We start from the raw sequence: 18,249 nt of genomic DNA, 5'->3' as shown, positions 1-18,249 counted from the left end.
GGCCATCACTGGAAAGAGAGGCCCATTGGACTTGCAAACTTTATATGCCCCAATACAGGGGAATGCCAGGGCCAAAAGAATGGGAATGGGTGGGTAGGCAAGTGGGGGGGCGTATGGGGGACTTTCGGGATAGCATTGGAAATGTAATTGAGGAAAATACGTAATAAAAAAAAAACTTTTCAATGACCAATTGTGTATTTTTACATTCATTTGTGAATAACATAATATCCTGTGAGTTCATCAAAGGTTTTGGCTTTAAAGGTAAAACAAACGTAGTGTAATGTCTTGATCCTGAAACTTGGTCACTGCAGAGTTTGTTATAAGCAGAATCTTGGAGATGAAGATATAATTCAGTGGCTAAGAACATTTCCTGCTCTTACAGAGGGCCAGGTTTGGGCTCCTGGCATCTGCCTTGGTGGGTCACAACCATTAGTGACTCTAGTTCCAGGAGATCTAGTGATTACTAGACACATGCATGGTGCACATACATATGTTCAGGCAAAACACGCATACATATAAAATAAAACAAATCTGAAACAACAATTCAGTCTCTTTGCCTTTCCAAACATCTGGACCAGACAATAAGTGTCCACCATCCCAACCCCGGTGACTACTGTGCACCCAGAAGTTTCAGCAGCACAGGTAACCAGAGTCAGATGAAAATTCTGTGTTCTTGCTCATGTGATGGTCCTTTCCCAGCTTCAGCAGCTCATGCATTACAAGGGATGCCAGAACTTGCCCCTTGTCCCCTGTTCCCTGCTTCCTCCACAGCCTAGCTGGTGAGGAAGAACTGAATTCATAGGATTCTTCATGGCAAAAAAGTCCCAGGCAGTAACAGCAGTAAACACAGTAAACAGCAAACACAAAACTCACTACCTGATTATGTTAGCCATGTTGCATGAGAACAAATATTCAGAAATAACCATGCACCATGCTTCAGACAGCCAACAGCAAAATTTTCACATCATCTTCTAAAAGGGTGCTCAGGCCAGCCTCCCCAAAGTTCAGAAGAGTAAAATTACATTTAAAAATATTTTTATTGAAGAATGTTAGATTTATTTTGCTTCTTACCAGTAGCTCAATAATTATATATTTGTTTATATGATGGGTTTTTTTTTGCTAACTAGTAAAATTTTTATATGAGTTTTTCTTGTACAAGATATGTTCATTCATTTTGTTCTTTGACAGTTTCATGCATGGATGTAATGTATTTAGAATTCTCTCATCTGCCTCCCTTCCTTTCCCATGTCCTGTTCCCTACAAATCTCTTTTCTATGCTCTTGTTCATCTGTGTTGTGTTCCTCAGGGCTCTGCTAGGACCTTCTGTGTGGCCTTAGTATTGGAACTATCCACTGGTGTCTAGTGGTCTCACCAGAGGGTACATAACTAAAGACAGTAGTCCCTCCTCCCCATCCTCAAGCCCATACTGCCTGTGGTTCAGAAGGGGTGGGTTCCATGAGCCAACCACAATCCCTGTCCATCCATGACTCTCTGTTGAAACAGCGTGTGTTGTACTGGCTCAGGGCAAGTCATTGCAGCTGCTGAGTTTGTGATTATATTGGGTGTGTTGTGTCTAGAGGCTGGGGCTTCACTGCCCTTCTCTCTCTTTTCCAGCTCCTACATTCTTTCTGTCCCCTTCTCTGCAGTGTTCTGTGAGCTATATCAATGGACTATTTAGAACTGAACCCTCACCAATGACTTATTTAGGGCTGAACCCTGACCTCTTACTTATCCTCATCATCTTACAAAGCCGTGAGTCTAGGAGACCTTTCACATTTGCCACCCTGGGGCTTCAGAACAGCCCCTCTTCAGCCCAGGATGTAGCCCAGCAGCTGCTCAAAGATTCTAACTAATCACTAATTAGCTCTCAGCAAGGCCTGAGCAGAAGGCTGGTGTCCTTCACAGTAATCGTGCTGCTTACGGTAATCAGATTATTTGCATCATTAGAGTCTCAACACAGCTACATGAAGACTCACTAATATATATCAAATATTCATTAAGGAAATAGAATCCTGGTGGTTGTCAGCTCCTTTGGTAGTTCACAGAGATGGAAACAAACAAGGTCATTAATTGTTTAAAAATATAAACACCTCTACCTTGAGATGGGGGTGGGGAGTAGATGAAGAAAAAAAAACAGCAGCAAGATATAACTAGGCTATCCACACACACCGTTTAATGAAGATCTGTTGGATAGGTGACATTTTATGGAAACCTGATTTAATATTAGTAAGATAGATATTGTCTTAGTTTAGGGTTACCATTGCTGTGATGAAACACCATGACCAAAAGCAAGGAAAGGGTCGCACTTCCACACCACAGTTCATCATCAAAGGAAGTCAGGACAGGAACCCAAATAGGGCAGGAACCTAGAGGCAGGAGCTGATACAGAGGCCATGAAGGAGTGCTTCTTACTGGCTTGCTCCTCACAGCTTGCTCAGCCTGCTTTCTTACAGAGCCCGGTACCACCAACTGAGAGAGGTACCACCCTGTTTACTGGGCCTTCTATATCAATCACTAATTTTAAAAATGCCCTACAGGGTTACCTACAGCCTGATTTTATGGACGCAGTGTCCCTGTTGAGGTTCTCTCAGATGACTCCAGCTTATGTCAGGTTGAAATAAAAGCTAGGTAGAACAGGTTCTATCTGTACTGCCCTCAGGCCCCAGTGGCTGGTGTTTTCCAACACTGCTAGCAAATAGTCAAAGGAACGTTCTGAGAATAGCGTCCTGTTCCTTTTGCCATGAAACAGAGATGCTCTAACACTCAATTTAAAGTAGGTTAGATTTTTAAACTGTAGAGAACTGATAAAATTATGGACATTTTGGCCCTAATTTGCTATATGTAGTAAAATTTTACTGTTTTCTTTTTATCTAATTGCCATTAGCAGTGTTGGTCTCCAACCATTTAAAATGATTCAGGAGGTTAATTCCTCAAAATCATTTTGTTTAATGTTAAAATGTAATTATTAGAATGGAAATACAGCTAATATTATAACAATACAAGTATTATAATGGAATGTGCTGTAATAACTGTAACAGATTCTTGTAGGTAACCATTCTTGCCTGTACACACAGAGTAATAGCCTAGGAGAGCAAGGGCCTCCTGTGTAGACCTGGTAGTGCTAGCTCATTCTGAAGACCTGACAGTACCAGCATGCTGCCAGGAGATGGTACGCCAAAATTTCCTTCATAAAAGGGTGCAAAAATCACAGATTCACATCTTTATTCTCTTGTCCCCTGGCATTTTACCTTGAAAGTCTTCAAATCAATGGAAACACACTAGAATAAAGCAGTCCAGTGTCCCATAGCTGGAATCCTCTGTCAGTGGATTCTCGAATCTTCCCCACCCCTTACTATCTAAGAACAAGCCAATAACAACATGATCACATCTAAGGAAAACCTTGTGTGTGTGTGTGTGTGTGTGTGTGTGTGTGTGTGTGTGTGTGTGCGCGCACATGCTTGTGTGGAAGCCAGACAGCCATTTGCTTATCTATTTCTACCCTGTAGGGCCCAGGGAACCATCCCAGATCTTTGGGCTTGATAGCAGTCACCTCTACCCTGAGTTGCTTTGTTTTCCCAGAACAGCTCATCATCAGTACAGTGCTCCATCTAGAGTGGAGTCCTGCAGGCCACAGGCCATCTGGTCAGTAGTCACAGTGAATCATCCTTGCCCCAGCTCTAATCCAGGCCCTGGACTGTTGTTCATTTGGTTTTCTTTATATATATGGAAATATTCATTGTTTCTCTTTGTCTTGTCTTTCATGGCATTTACATTTTAAGAAAATTAATGTTTAATCCATTCTTTTGTTTCTATTCACTTTACATTTTACATCCCAATATAAGCCCCATCTCCTCTCATTACCCCTTCATGTAGAACCTTCCCCCTTTCCTCCCTCCCCTTCTCTTTTGAGAAGACCCCTTCTAGATATCACCCCCCCAATTTCCCCCAACATCAGGTCACTGCAGGACTAGGCTCTTCCTCTCCCACTAAGGTCACTAAGAGACTCAATACTGTTCACCAGTCCCCACATTCCACCACTTAAGCATCCATTCATGAGTCTTAGCTGAGTCAATGATGACTGATTTGGTTGAAAATGGTGATTTAATTGTTCCTCCAACTTCCAAGTTCGAGGTGTTCTATAAAAGAAAGTTCAGACTTCAACTCACTTACATATGCATTCATCTATTATTGTAAACCTACCTATCTACCCATTCACCATCCATCTACCCACCCACTCAACCATTCCTCCACCAATCCAGCCACCCATCCACCCACCTATCCATCCACCCACTCTCCTATTTTTCCAGCCAGCCAGCCAGCCAACCAGCCAGCCAACCATCTGTCTATCCACTCACCCATCCATTTACCATCTTAGTTAGTGTTTCCATTGCTGTAAAGAGTCACCATGCCAAAGGCAACTCTTATAAAGGACATTTAACTGGGGCCGTCTGGTTTATAAAGGACATTTAACTGGTTCTGAGGTTCAGTCCATTGTCATCATGGCCAGAAGCACATCATCCAGGCAAGCATGGTGCTGGAGGAGCTAAGAGTTTTATAACTTGTTCTGAAGACAAGCAGGAGAAGACTAATATCTTCCAGGCAGCTAGGAAGAGTTTCTCAAAGCCCATCCTGATAGTGACAGTTGGTCTGACAAGGTCACACCTATTCCAACAATGTCACATCTCCTAATAGTGCCACTCCCTGAACTAAGCATATTCAAACCACCACACCATCCATCCATCCATCCATCCATCCATCCATCTGTCTATCCATACCTCCCTCTTTGTATCAGTATTCTCACAAATTCTTCCTAACGTTTTTCTTGTCTGTGGCATGGACACATTAGTTTTTGAGTATCATTTATTTTTTTATCTTTTAGCATATGTATGTAGATTCACACATAAGCACAATGATATTAATAGCTTTAGCTTATCTTTATTCACAAAAATAAAATAACACATTTTATTCATACAACAAATATTTTTAAGTTACCATGTGCTTATTTCTGATATTACTCATGATGCAGTAGAAAACCAGGCGACAGTACTAATCTTTAAAATATGCCACACTATATTATGATAATAGTGAGTTATGTGCTCCATGGAGCACAACAGAAAAGCTCTCAACCCACTGTGGCAATTAAGGGCTCCCAGAAAGAATGCAATCAATGCCAGAAAGATAAGTGGGAATTCACCTGGGGAGGGAGCACAGTGTCCCAGGCTAAGGACGTGCATGCCCCTCTGTGGAACTAAGTGTGTTAATTCCAGGCAGTGTGATCTAGTGTGTGTTGAAAGTTGGATATGGTAGGGCAGAGGAATTAGAGACAAGAAGAGGGGTGAGTTTGTAATGGCTGCTGGAGACCAGGCCTAACTAGTGACCCACGAGCAACATTATTTAACCTTGCCTCATCTCCTGGGGGGACTGTCGGAAATATAACAGCACAGCCCCAACTCAGACCATTCAAGCCAAGACCACTAGGAACATGCTTTGAGGAGCTCTGGGACCATAAATTTCAGTTACATACCTGGTTTGGGGGGAAACCGTCATGAAAATTGGTGTTATGGGGCACAGAGCTAACCCCTGAAATGAAGGTCTTAAAGGATTCGTTTTATTTTATAGGATTTTGAACTCAATAATGAACTCAAAATGAATGTTCTAAACTTGCTAGAAGAAGTTCTACGAGACCCGGACCTTCTTCCTCAGGAAAGGAAAGCAACGGCGAACATCCTAAGGTAAAGGCCAGCGCAGCTGCTGGTGGAGTCATGGTTCTGTCAGATCAGAAGGACACAGGTTCCTGGGCATCAGAGGCTGTATGCTTGGCAGCAAAGTGTTATCCATCATCATCTGGTTTTGATGGGGGCAGCTTGTGGTCTGCTGTGCAGGGGAGACTTTGAACTATGGTCATGATTTCTGTGGTGAGGGTTTCTGTAGAACCACGTGGTAAAAGAGGCAGCGCCTAGGGATTCTTGCTGTGGATCCAGACAGCAGTGTGGGTAAACTTTTCATTCTTCTCATGAGTACTAATCCTGGATCACCATCTTGCCTTCATGACACAGTCCTTGTATGTCTGTGAGAGTTGCAGCACACACGATCCTTGGTTGGCTGCACTCATCCTAGAAAGCATTTCCAGTCATCTAACTTCCGGAGGGAGGTTAGATGAGGCTTTTTAGGGGAAAGCCTATCCCATCGTTCAAGCATGACAGGCCTTGATGAGCAGAAACAGTATATGGCTTTAGAGCTTTACTGTATAAAGACAGAGAGAAAGAAAGAAGATAAAAGAAAGAGAGAGGCCAGCCATGGCTATGTGGAGGGGGGGGCGAAAGGAGAGAGAGAAGCGGGGACTAGAGATGAGAGTAAGAAAGGTGAAAGCTTAAAGAGAGCGAGGAGGGGCTAAGCAGCCCCTTTTATAGTGGGCTGGGCTATCTTACAGTTGCAGGGTAGCTGTGGGGAGGAGCATACCTGTCTATAGTCAGGTAACTGTGAATGTGGAGTCTAGCTAGAATGCCAGGAGCTTGGGGCTTTGTCTGTGAGACTGATAGCCACAGAATTATGGAGTCTGTGGTATCAGACACCTGTCTCTGGGATCATGGCTCACTGTTCTGTCCCTTGTAGAGTTTTTTATTGGGTCTCTAGAGCAAGCCTTGTTCAACTAAAACAGGCTGCCTTTCACAGTCCCACCGTACAGCATTATCATGTGGTAAGGAAGCCAGAGCAGCACTTGTGTGCTGAATTATGCTGTCTTTAGAGCTCTGTACAAGGTCACTTCTCAGACAAGGCCACCCTCCTGTGTTCAGGGACACTCTCCAGACAAAGTCACTCTCTAGACAAAGACAAGCAGAGACAGGAAAGCCCTGCTGAGATAGGGAGTACTCCATTTTTGGTCGTGCTTGCAACCTTAATAGCAGGGTTTTCCAATAGAGCTATAGCTTTCTGGCATATCCATTTTCTCTTATTCATAGAGAATGTTTTATATATTTCTTTACAGGGCTCTTTCACAAGATGATCAAGATGATATCCACCTAAAATTAGAGGATATAATGATTCAAATGGTAAGTTTAGCCCCAGTATCTTTGAAGTGAGCAAACTCACATAACCCAGTCCCTGGCTGTTCATGTGTCTGCCTATGAAGCTGTATGAGTAGGTTCTCAGTCAGCACAGGACCCGGCAGCTGTTTGGAAATGTTAATATTGGCTTTCATAGTTTTGAGTTTGCGGCCCTTCTTCCTTCAGAGATAGACTCTAGAGAAGGTCTTACTGTTCCACGGATGCCCTGTGATTCACCGCTTCATCATCTCTTGCAGACAGACTGTCCAAAGGCCGAGTGCTTTGAGTCGTTGTCAGCCATGGAGCTGGCTGAGCAGATCACTCTCCTGGACCACATTGTTTTCAGAAGCATCCCCTACGAGTAAGTGCCCTGTTTCCTAGCAGAAAGTAGCTGGCCAAGAAGCTTCCATGATCTCTAAGGCAGACAGATACACATGAGCACTCAGCCATGCTCAGAGGTGGGAGTCTCCATCTCAAGGTGTTTTAGCATGCGTGATTTCTCTTTGTCTCAGTTCATGTTGGGTGTGTTGACTTAGAGACCCTTGAGATGGTCTTTGTTTCTTCTGTATGTAATAAGCTTATCATAGAATGTGAAGTTCTCTGTACTTTTCTGTCTTCAAATTCCAGAAACATCACAACAGCTTCAAAGGCAGTTCTTAACACTGAATATGGCTAAATTCATGTGGGAATCTTGTAGGAAATGTAGGAAATGTATTCTCAGACAAATTTTCCTGTGAAATTCTTAATTTAGTGGTTTGGTTGTGGTCCAAAAAATCATCTTTTCATGAGAACCCCAAATAGTTTGGAGGGTTCCAAAGCTTCACTCTGAGAATCAGTGACCCAAGGTGATGTTGTAATGTGTACTTCAGGTCTTCATCTACCTCAGTAAACTAGTACATTCTGCTCCATGGCTGATCCACCTCTTCATTTTCTCCTGTATAAAAGTGTGTGTGTGGGGGGGGGTTCTCTAAGCCTTCAGCAATCACACTGATTTGAAAGACCAATAAACAGATCTTTGTTTAGACAAATTACAACTATAACACACATTATCCATGATAGCTGGTAACTACACCAGATAATGGTGTAGCTGGGGAAGACCCAGGAATGAGCTTCATGTGATACATAGGACAACCCTGATGATGGAGGGATGAGGTCAGAGATGATGGGAGAGACAGTTAGATGTATAGTAATATCTATAGTAATAGAAAAGTATAAGGGAAGAGCCCAAGAATACTCATGGAGACTGTTCCTTTATGCGTTTTGTTTTCTCTTCTTCTGGCTTCCCAGCATTTGTAGACCTACTCCTGAACATGGAAGCAGAGTTAAAATAGGAATCTGGCCCACTGACCATTGAAATGAACCCAGTGACATTCTGAAGACTTAGGTTAGGAAACACAATATCCCTTTCACCACTGCCTCCTCACCTTCTCACTACCCTACCCTCAGAGCTTTGAAGGTGAGCTCTTGTCTTCTCTACGAGAGGAGAATGAGCCAAGAGAGAACTTGATGGTGGCTCTGGCTGTGGTCTCTTCTAGGACTCCCATTTCCCCGTTTTCTGTGTATGCCTAAAACACCTACCCATTATTTCCCGCTGTGGAACAGTGTCCACATTTCTATGTCTACCTGCAGAAAAGGCTCCAAGAGCATAATCAACAGCAGCAAGAGACAATGAACCTTTCAGAAGGATCCAGTCAGTGTTTCTACATTAGAAATGTAGTAGAGTGGTTTCCTTCCACATTGTTTTCTAAGTGCACACACAAGATAATTACCTCGTGCCTTATTTCAATTGTTCCATGAGCAGTAAGGTCTATTGACCTGCTCGTGAATGCACAGGGAGGCCATCAGAAGCCTATTCCCTACCAAGCTCAGCTCCCCAATCTTGGAAAGTGCTATTCTTCAGAGAAAACCAGAACATAGTGGAAGGAAGAATTCTGTTCTAATGAATCTTTTTGGTCACAAAAGATCTTTGGAAGAAAGATATATAAATGTGGACACAGTTCCACAGCTGGAAATAACTGGTAGATGTTTCAGGCATATGTGTATAGATTTTTTTTTTTTTTGGCTTTTTTTTTTTCCGAGACAGGGTTTCTCTGTGTAGCCCTGGCTGTCCTAGAACTCACTCTGTACACCAGAAATCCTCCTGTCTCTGCCTCTCAAGTGCTGGGATTAAAGGTGTGAGCCACCACTGCCTGGCTATGTGTGTAGATCTTGACAGATGCATTTAGGAAACTTAACCCAGAGGGAATAGCCTTTTTGACTGTTGAGTTAGCATTTACTTCATTTCTCTTATGTTGGCTACATTTTCTAACTTCAGAGAAGCCTGTAATTGAGACAACGTTCCAAACACTGGAGACTGGCAGAATCTTTTTCATTTTAGTATTAAGTGGTGGACGGCTTGACTTGTACACATTATTTGGAGATGGCCAGTGACAATTGTTGGGGTGGGGGACAAGGAATGTTAGTCAATGAACTTTAACTTAAATGTGCCTGTCTAATCTGCACAACTACTCAAGGTCCAGCCAACATTTCTTACAAACCTCACTGGTTTTGTGTATTGTTCTGAACTTTCAGAGAGTTTCTTGGGCAGGGCTGGATGAAGCTTGACAAGAACGAAAGGACGCCTTACATCATGAAAACCAGCCAGCACTTCAATGAGGTGAGTAAGGCCTGTGTCTCAGGAGAGTGGGTTCTGCGCTTTTAGGCAACTCTAGGAGAGTGAGTGTACCTCAGTGGAGGAGTGCTTGTCTAAGCATACGCAAAACCCTGGAGTTGATCCCCAGAAACAGAAATAAACCCACTGTCACGCTTTTTAAACAGAGCTGATTGAATAGTAAGGACAAGCTTAAATCTCCTCACATTCTCAAAGGGATGAGATAATTCCCAGTCACGAGAGGTCCGGTTTTGATGGTTCCCAGGTCTGGTGAAAATTCATTCGGTGTATAAGATGTTGTTCTTATTTTTATAACAATCACTGCAAACTCATACAGTGAGTAGTTGTATTGACCCCTGGTGGTGACAATGAGATTACATCAGTGTAACTTCGCAAGACAAGGCTGACCTTGGAAGGACAGCCTACAGCATAAACTCACTATTGCAGTGGTAGACACACCCATCTCCAGCTGTAAGATGAGGAGTAGATTTCATACCTAGTTTTCCATTGGTTCTGTTGAAGCTGACTTCATCTTGTGAGAGGATAAGTAACAGCCGAGGTTGTGGCGTTGGGCTATCCAGGCAAAAGGAAGCTTCCTGTCTAGTTTCACTGCAGTCTAGTATGTATATGACCAAAGGAACTGCATTGGTAAGTTAGCAGGTCACCTAAAACCAAGCTACCCAAAACAGCAGTATAGATTCCCCAAACAGAGCCCTGCACAGGGTCAGCTCAGAATACACATGTGCTAAGTGAAGTTATAATTGAGGAATACTACCTTACCCATTACCTGGGCAGTTCTCAGACTTGCTACACAGAGGGCACTCCAATTAAAGATTCAACCCCAGGCTCCAGACCCAGACATCTCCCATAGTAGGACAGCCACAGCCTTGTGCTCTAGACCCAGTAATACTGTTGAGCCTGGTTCTGGGGCTTCTTATGTGAGTGGTGGCATCACCATGCCTTCATCCAGACATGGAAACTTCAAGTTGCCTGTGCCTCCTTCCTGTCCCCTGCTCACCACTGTCTCAGAACAAATGTGCAAACGGAGAAGCAACAGAGCAGAGGATGTGATAGCAGATGAAGAAACAGGCCTCTGGAGACAAGGATGACAGATCAGCAGGGGCCCTAGGTGTTCGGTTGAACAGCTAAACAGCTGGGGCTGTATCCTGAAGGTGAGAGGAAATCACAGAGAGATTTTTGTCAGGGAGTGCCATAATTAGATCAATGCTCCAGAGCAGTCACCCCTCTGACACTTCATGCAGCATGGTGTCAAAGCAGTAAGATGGCTTGACTGGCTGGCCAGTGAGCTCCCTCCTCTGGCAGGTCCAGTTGCCGTTCTAAGTGCAGGTGCAGGTGAAGATGCAGGTGCAGTTGCAGTTGTAAGTGCAGGTGTAGGTGCAGATGCAGGTGCAGGTGCAGATGCAGATGCAGGTGAGGGTGCATACTGTCATGCCCAGGTGCATGCTGAGGATGCAAACTCAGGCCCTCACACTTGCACAGCAGATGCTTTTTCCACTGAGCCAACTCTCCAGCCTCAGAACAGACCTAGCTTGGCATTTCACTGTATGCTATTTACTTGCTCACATATTTCCCTCTGCTCTTTATCCCTCGTAGCTGAACTCGGAGCACCTTAAGACCAGCTTTCTGTTACTATTTTGTATTAGTCACCTTTCTGTTACTATAATGAAATACCTAAGATGGTGAACTTATAAAGAGAAAAGGTTTATGGGCATGGAGAATCTCTCAGGTCAGACTGGAAGTAAAAGAGTAGAACAGGAAGGGTCATAGTGTCCCCAATCCTCTTCACTCCATGGCTCCTTATTAGAAGAACTGACACTGACCCTTTCAATAGTACACACCTAGGGACCAGATCATTGACACATGGTTGATGGGGGACATTCAACCTCCAAATGCTACCAGTCAGGAACATGGATTTCTTTATATTTCTTTTCCTAGCACCTAAGACAAATGTGTCCTAGCCCACTTCCTGAATAATTATTGGAATAACATTCTTTATTAACAAATTATCATGTTATAAATTAATTTGTTAGAAATTGTTGATAACTTAACAATTATTAACAAATTATTGATTAACACAGCCACCTTCTGCCAACAAACTGGATTCTATGCCATTCTCTACATTAAAGCTAAACAAGTAACTAACCCTCATAGGTGTTTTAATGACTTTCTGCACAACACTCAAAGGCACTGTAAGAGCCTATCTTCAAAGAGTTGAGGTACCCATCAGATTTAGTGTATGGATACAAGCGCGCACACACATACACACACACACACACACACACACACACACCTTCGATAATGATTCTAGTCTGCCCTTTCCATGTTGCAGAAGTCGAACTGCTTCGGGTGGTGTTGGGTACTAGAATTATAGTCCTTAGCTTTGGAGTCTGCTTGGTTTTTTGCCAGTGAAATTTCACAAGAAGAAAGGGTGCTTTCTTTTTCTACACTAAGTGATTTTCTGGTGTGAGGGTTGACCTGTTTAGAATTCAGACAAGTGGGGGCTCATGGTTTTTCTTTTTCTGTGATTACTGTGGTTTCCTAGAATATATCATCTAGACACAGTTGGGGCAAAGGAATACGGTTCCTCAAAGAGTGGCACCATGGTCTGCAATATGTCCTTTCCTCCGGACTTGGCTCATCCCACTTTATTCCCTTCTTGACAAGAACCCCTGAGATACAATTACTCCTAAAATGAGACACAACTTTTCCTCCAACAAAATGGATTCCCAAGAGCCCTTGCCTTTGCTCCTAGGAAGAGCAGGCCCTCCTAGGAGCTGTTATCATTATCATTATAGATTCCAGTCTCTCTGGAAGAGAGTATCCAAAGATGGAGTGAGGACTTTGTACCACTTAGCCTGCTTTCCTTGTGTGTTCACAGGCTACTCGGCCATTTATCTGAATGTATTATTTTGGCTCTTAGACAGCCTACCTGGTCTGTTTGATTGTTTTAGATGAGTAACCTGGTGGCCTCCCAGATAATGAATTATGCCGACATCAGCTCCCGTGCCAACGCCATTGAGAAGTGGGTGGCAGTAGCGGACATTTGCCGATGTCTCCACAACTACAATGGTGTTCTGGAGATCACCTCAGCCTTAAACAGAAGTGCCATCTACAGGCTGAAGAAAACCTGGGCCAAGGTGTCCAAGCAGGTGAGCCACAGTGTGTGATGACACACCTTGTTGCTGACAGGAGGAGAGAGAGCATCGATGAATAGTGCTAATTAGGAAATCATTAGCGAAATGAGCAGTGCAGTTGCCAAAGGAAGGTGCCAATGGATAATTACCCTACTCTCACTGTTTAATTAATTTCCCTCCGGTGTGTCTCCAAAACACTCATTAAAACATTTTGGGGGGGGGAACCTCAAACAATATGGCTGTCAGTCACAGCTTGTTTCCTGAACTCTTCCCTGAGGGAAAGTGAGCCCAGAAGTGCCCAGTGAATTCTGTCCATCCCAAGACTCCTCCAAAGCCTTCATCCCCAGAGACCTGGATGTTCAACCTTTCCTGTGTCATTCTTCAAGCAGCTTTAAATGTTTGGCTTGGTGACTTAGGTGTGCAGACATATGACTGCTGCCTTTCTTCGATTAGATTTAGTTTACCTCCGTTGTTGACTCAGACCATTTTAATAACAAACATACGGATCTCCTCCCATCTGGCCTTTGGAGGCCTGGAGAGGGCTTCTAGTTGGCTATATCTGGAAGACTTAATCTGGACTTCTAGAAGACCTTCTCCACCTCTGGTCCTAGTCCTTCACAGGTTGGTCATCAGGTGCAGGCTGTTGTGAATTGCCTGTTCCATGGTATACACAGTCCATGACTGTTCCATAGGAGTTGGGCTAGCCTTGTCTCATCCACTCCCATTGGCTCTGCTAATGTGCTGAGCCTAGGGTATATCTCACCTCTACCCTTGATGACTCTGCCTGGCATGTGAACTCTTCGTTAATGAATTACTACATTGGTCCCTATAAAGGGTCTTGGAAGCACTCCCAGGCTGCTCCATCCTATTTTAATGCCTGCTGGAAGGAGATCTGTGCCATGCACTCTTAGCCTGACATTTGGCAGAACTTTGCTAAACTCCTTGATGTACCCACTGGCATTGGAGAGTGGTATCCCTCAATGTTTGTGTCTTAGGGCTAGACCAAATGAACATAAATATATTCTGCTGCTGTTTCTTCAAGGCTTTGGTACTAGTGCCCCGTGAGGGTTTAAGGCCCTTTTAGATGCGCTCATTATTTCTCCTAGCTTCACTTATCTCTCTGAGCCTTTCTCTCTAAAGCAGGAGTTGTTTTAAAATTCTTCAGATTGCCAGAAACTAGGCTCTCACAGGTTCCGTCCACCTTATTCCTTTGTAAGAAGGCAGTGCTGGGAATCTGAACTTAGATCCTTAGACATCTATGGCCAGCAAAGCCTGGAATGACAAATGAAAGCCTTACATTTAAAAAACTCTCTCTCTCTCTCTCTCTCTCTCTCTCTCTCTCTCTCTCTCTCTCTCTCTCTCTCTNTCTCTCTCTCTCTCTCTCTCTCTCTCTCTCTCTCTCTCTGTGTGTGTGTGTGTGTGTGTGTGTAAAGAAGAATAAAAACTTCATTTAAGAGTCACAAAAAATAATGTAACGACTCTTCTCATTATACAGATCTCTTCTCTCCACAGAAGCCTGACACATGAATGTACACACTATCCCAATCAGAAAATAAATGAGCAACTGTTATGTTGAACTGGTTGAAACTGGTGCATTGTGCCAAGGTCTTCTTCAACCTTTAAGGAAGTTCTGGGCCCTCTCTATAATTGACTTCAGTGGTAGTCTTGATTTTTTAGAGGAAACACGCAATGCAGTGATAGCTAAGGAAGAGAGACGCTGAGCTCATGTCAAAACTACCATTGCAAATTTTGTGGTAACAGTTGCAATGACATCAAATTTCAGTCAGTGTGTGAGTCACTGGCTGTGGTTGTTGGATTGTTCACTGGAGTGGTAGTGTCCACAGCCAAGTACCTTACTCCAGTCATAGTCAGTAGGGCTTGGTCACAGAAGTGCCTGCCTATGAAAAAAATTGGCAACACTGTCTCCCTCCCTGCGATCTGAGATCAGTCTGTAAGATTCATGGAAGGCCTGTGGAACTCTTTAGATCTGTGGCTGAGGGGGAGATTGTCCTTCTGAAGCTTCATTGAAGCACAGCCAGTCTCAGATCAGGACAGAGGCCCTTCTGAGACCTCAGAAATTTGGAAGGGGATGACTGTCTTGGATTGTTCTAGAAGCTGATCTACCCCAAGACAAGGTCACACAAACTTTAACCTAGGCATGCCCAGTGCTTCTCATAGTTAGCCGTGGAGGATCAGGCCCCACCAAGAGGTCTATGTGTGTGGCCCACCCACAGTAAGTCCTCATCCAATTCCCCAGCACCACTCTGCCATTCTCTCATGTCTATGGAAGAAGCTCCAACAGCCATATTAGGTCTTCATAAAGTACAGAAATAAACTTCTCTGGAAAACTAATGAGCATGATCACTAACGAAAATATTTAGAGTGGAAGATATTGTTTAGTCTACAGCAAAGCAGGCAAATAAGGTTTGCTCATGGTTTGGAGATTCATACTGAAAAGATTCACTATGGCCTAGGCATGTAGCTTAGAGGTAGAGCATTTGTCCAGCATATGCAAGATCCTGAGTCAGATGCTTAGCACTTCAATAGATGAATGAGAATGGTCCTGAAATCCCTCTTAGGAAATCTCCCCCTTCAAGATATTCATTCACCATGTGCTTAGGTTCCTAAGTCTTCTTTGCATTATAATATTTCCCTTCTTTAAAGTTTTCCTCATTCTGTGCCAAAAGCATAGATGTAGGCACTTCTGTGTGTTCCTTTCCATCTTCTTTTAAGCATTAGATGGCATCAGCACCTGCCACAGAAGAAGAGGACTGACAGGGTGTCTACAGTGTTTTCTTGACAAACTGACTTTTTCTTTCCTTTCTAGACAAAAGCTCTAATGGACAAACTTCAGAAGACTGTTTCATCTGAAGGAAGATTTAAAAACCTCAGAGAGACTCTCAAAAAGTATGTCTATCTTAATCATTTTGATTCACAATCCAAGTATATGATTGTGTGATTCACATGGCATTCAAATAGTGGCCGCCGGCTCCCTACATTGCTGGGAAGAAGAAATAGAAAGCAGTCCCCATCACTATAGTGTTTGGAGAATTTTGCTTTTCACTTGGAATTCTGTGCATATAGTAAACATCTTATGGGAGTAACAAGGTGTGTATAGATACTGTACATCTACTGAGCATATTAGAGAGGTACCATAATATGGAAGGATATCGTGCATATAGAGAGCATCTTATGGAAATACCATGGTATATATGGATACTGGGCATGTAGAGAGTATCTTATGATACTGTGAGTAGAGTAAGTATATTAGAAATCTATGAAGTATATTCCAGATAAGAAAATATGATCATAACTCAAATCTCTCTTAATATAAATTTGTTAATTTAGTAGTTCTTAATCTACACATAGTAATCTCCTGGGATGTCTTTTATGTAAATATTCCAAAAGCAGTTGATTACTATTATTTAGTTTGGGTCTTTTATATATATATATATATCATTCTCTATATGCACACACACACAGGAAGAGAGATAGTAAGGTCTCTATTTGCTTGCAAGTGGTGTTATTGTGGTTTAACACATGAACTTGGCTTCCTCTGGGAGAGCATTAGTCTTGTGCCCCACTACTGAAGCTGAGCAACAATCGTAGATCCATTGCTATTAGATCAGAAGCAGTGATGACAGCCTAGCAAGCACTTGCTAAATGTCTCAATGCTAAAAACACTGCACATTAGGTATCCACATGTCTTTCTTTAGCTTCACAACACACTTCAGAGACTACCTTTTCTGTCTCTATTACAGCTAAGAAAAGTATAGACCAGGGAGGGCCCTGCTCAGTATCCCTGAGCAACTGGTCTGGTGGGATTCAAACTCTGTTCCCTCTGCACCAGAAGCCATATCCTTAGCCACGAGTCTTACTGGAAAAACTAAGTAGACCCACTTTTCCCAAACAAGTGTCTCCCTTCATCACTTCAGTGTGTAGCTATGATGGATATTAAGTCCTCATCTTCTAAAACATTTCTGTAGTAGCTAAGCAGAAAATCTGTCTCACTGTGTGAAGAGTTCTAACTGTATGTGTGAGGGAATAAGAGCCATGTTTCTTTGTCTTGCAGCTGTAACCCCCCAGCTGTCCCTTACCTTGGGATGTACTTGACAGATCTGGCATTCATTGAAGAAGGGACACCGAACTTTACCGAAGAGGGCCTTGTCAATTTCTCCAAAATGCGAATGGTAAGTGGCCATTTTGTGATTGGCCTTTTGTAATTGGACTTCTTGCCTTAGTGAAAAGAAGCTGGGTAATAGGGCAGTGTTAGCTTCTACATCTTAAGGTAGAGGAGAGGGGAGAGGGGGGAGACCACTTTTGTTAGCCAGTTAAAGAGGGTTTTTGGTTTTTTTTTGTTTCTTGGTTTTTGTTGTTTTGTTTTGTTTTTGCTAGCCACTTCTGCTTGCTGTCTGGGTCTTACCTGTTGGGAATAAAGGTCCAGAGATGGTTCTATAACACTGACCAGTATACAGATGCACGAGTCTCATTGCTAGACACCCATGTTCTGAACACCAAACTAGAGGCTAGAAATCCATGAGAAGCAACACCTAGAGCTTCTCCCTGCACCCAGATTGAGGCCATCCTGAGGCCACCCAGCATCAGCTAACCTGGTGATTATGAGTTCAAGAATATCTTCTTGTTTGCTTTTCCCTTGGCTACTTGAAGGTAAAGGAAGTGACCAGGCAAGGCCCCTCCTACCCCACAGAGGACAGGACTCGGGGATATCATTCTGGGAGAAGAGTCTGTGAGGCAGAGGAGTACTTCTGAATTGCTTTTTTTATTTTTTTGCCATTAGATATCACACATTATTCGAGAGATACGCCAGTTCCAGCAGACCGCTTACCGCATAGACCAGCAGCCAAAGGTAACAATGTGCACAAGTGAGAACTTATAAAGACAGACATAGAAGTTAATAGACTATAAAACCACACAGAGGATCGATAATAGCAAAAGCTGCCTTGGGGTAAGAACCTAAAGTAGCAATGATCAGCAAGTCGAAAGGAGAAAAAGGGTCAACTCATCCACTTTAATTTGTCCAGCCTATGTATGTTTCTTGGGATCTAACCCTCTTCCTTATGTCGCTCGTGCTTCATCCCATTTCAACCTCTCTAGATCATAAAATTCATTTTACAAGTAGACTGAGCTTTATAAAAGAAAATAAAATAATAAAATAAAATAATAAAAAATAAAATAAAATAGTTCCTTGCTTCAGTTCCTTTCTTGAAACTATCTCCTTGGCTCCTCTCAATGATGGACTATACAGTATAAGGTGAAATAAACCCTCTCTTCTCAAAGTTGCTTTTGGTCATGGTGTTTCCATAGCAACAGAAATCAGACTAGAACAGTGAATTTATGTATTTGTCAAAACTATACACATATGGGTTATGAACATTATACT

At 43.0% G+C, this 18,249-nt stretch overlaps 1 protein-coding gene across 5 annotated transcripts in view; it reads left to right on the top strand.

Annotated features, from left to right (window-relative positions):
* Rasgrf2 (Ras protein specific guanine nucleotide releasing factor 2) overlaps positions 1–18,249 on the top strand; it is a 224,913-nt gene that overhangs the window by 201,971 nt on the left and 4,693 nt on the right. For all 5 annotated transcript variants that reach the window (XM_021180496.1, XM_029468512.1, XM_029468511.1 and 2 more), the window contains exons 19-26: positions 5,620–5,732; positions 6,986–7,049; positions 7,301–7,404; positions 9,615–9,699; positions 12,666–12,863; positions 15,676–15,755; positions 16,921–17,038; positions 17,647–17,715. In XM_021180496.1, coding sequence (XP_021036155.1) covers positions 5,620–5,732; positions 6,986–7,049; positions 7,301–7,404; positions 9,615–9,699; positions 12,666–12,863; positions 15,676–15,755; positions 16,921–17,038; positions 17,647–17,715 — 831 coding nt within the window. The remainder of the gene's footprint in view (positions 1–5,619; positions 5,733–6,985; positions 7,050–7,300; positions 7,405–9,614; positions 9,700–12,665; positions 12,864–15,675; positions 15,756–16,920; positions 17,039–17,646; positions 17,716–18,249) is intronic.

This window comes from Mus caroli, chromosome 13 (assembly GCF_900094665.2).
Source record: "Mus caroli chromosome 13, CAROLI_EIJ_v1.1, whole genome shotgun sequence".
NCBI classification, from domain to species: Eukaryota; Metazoa; Chordata; class Mammalia; order Rodentia; family Muridae; genus Mus; species Mus caroli.
Note: the sequence above shows the minus strand (reverse complement) of the source record. Positions and strands in the feature narration are given on the sequence as shown.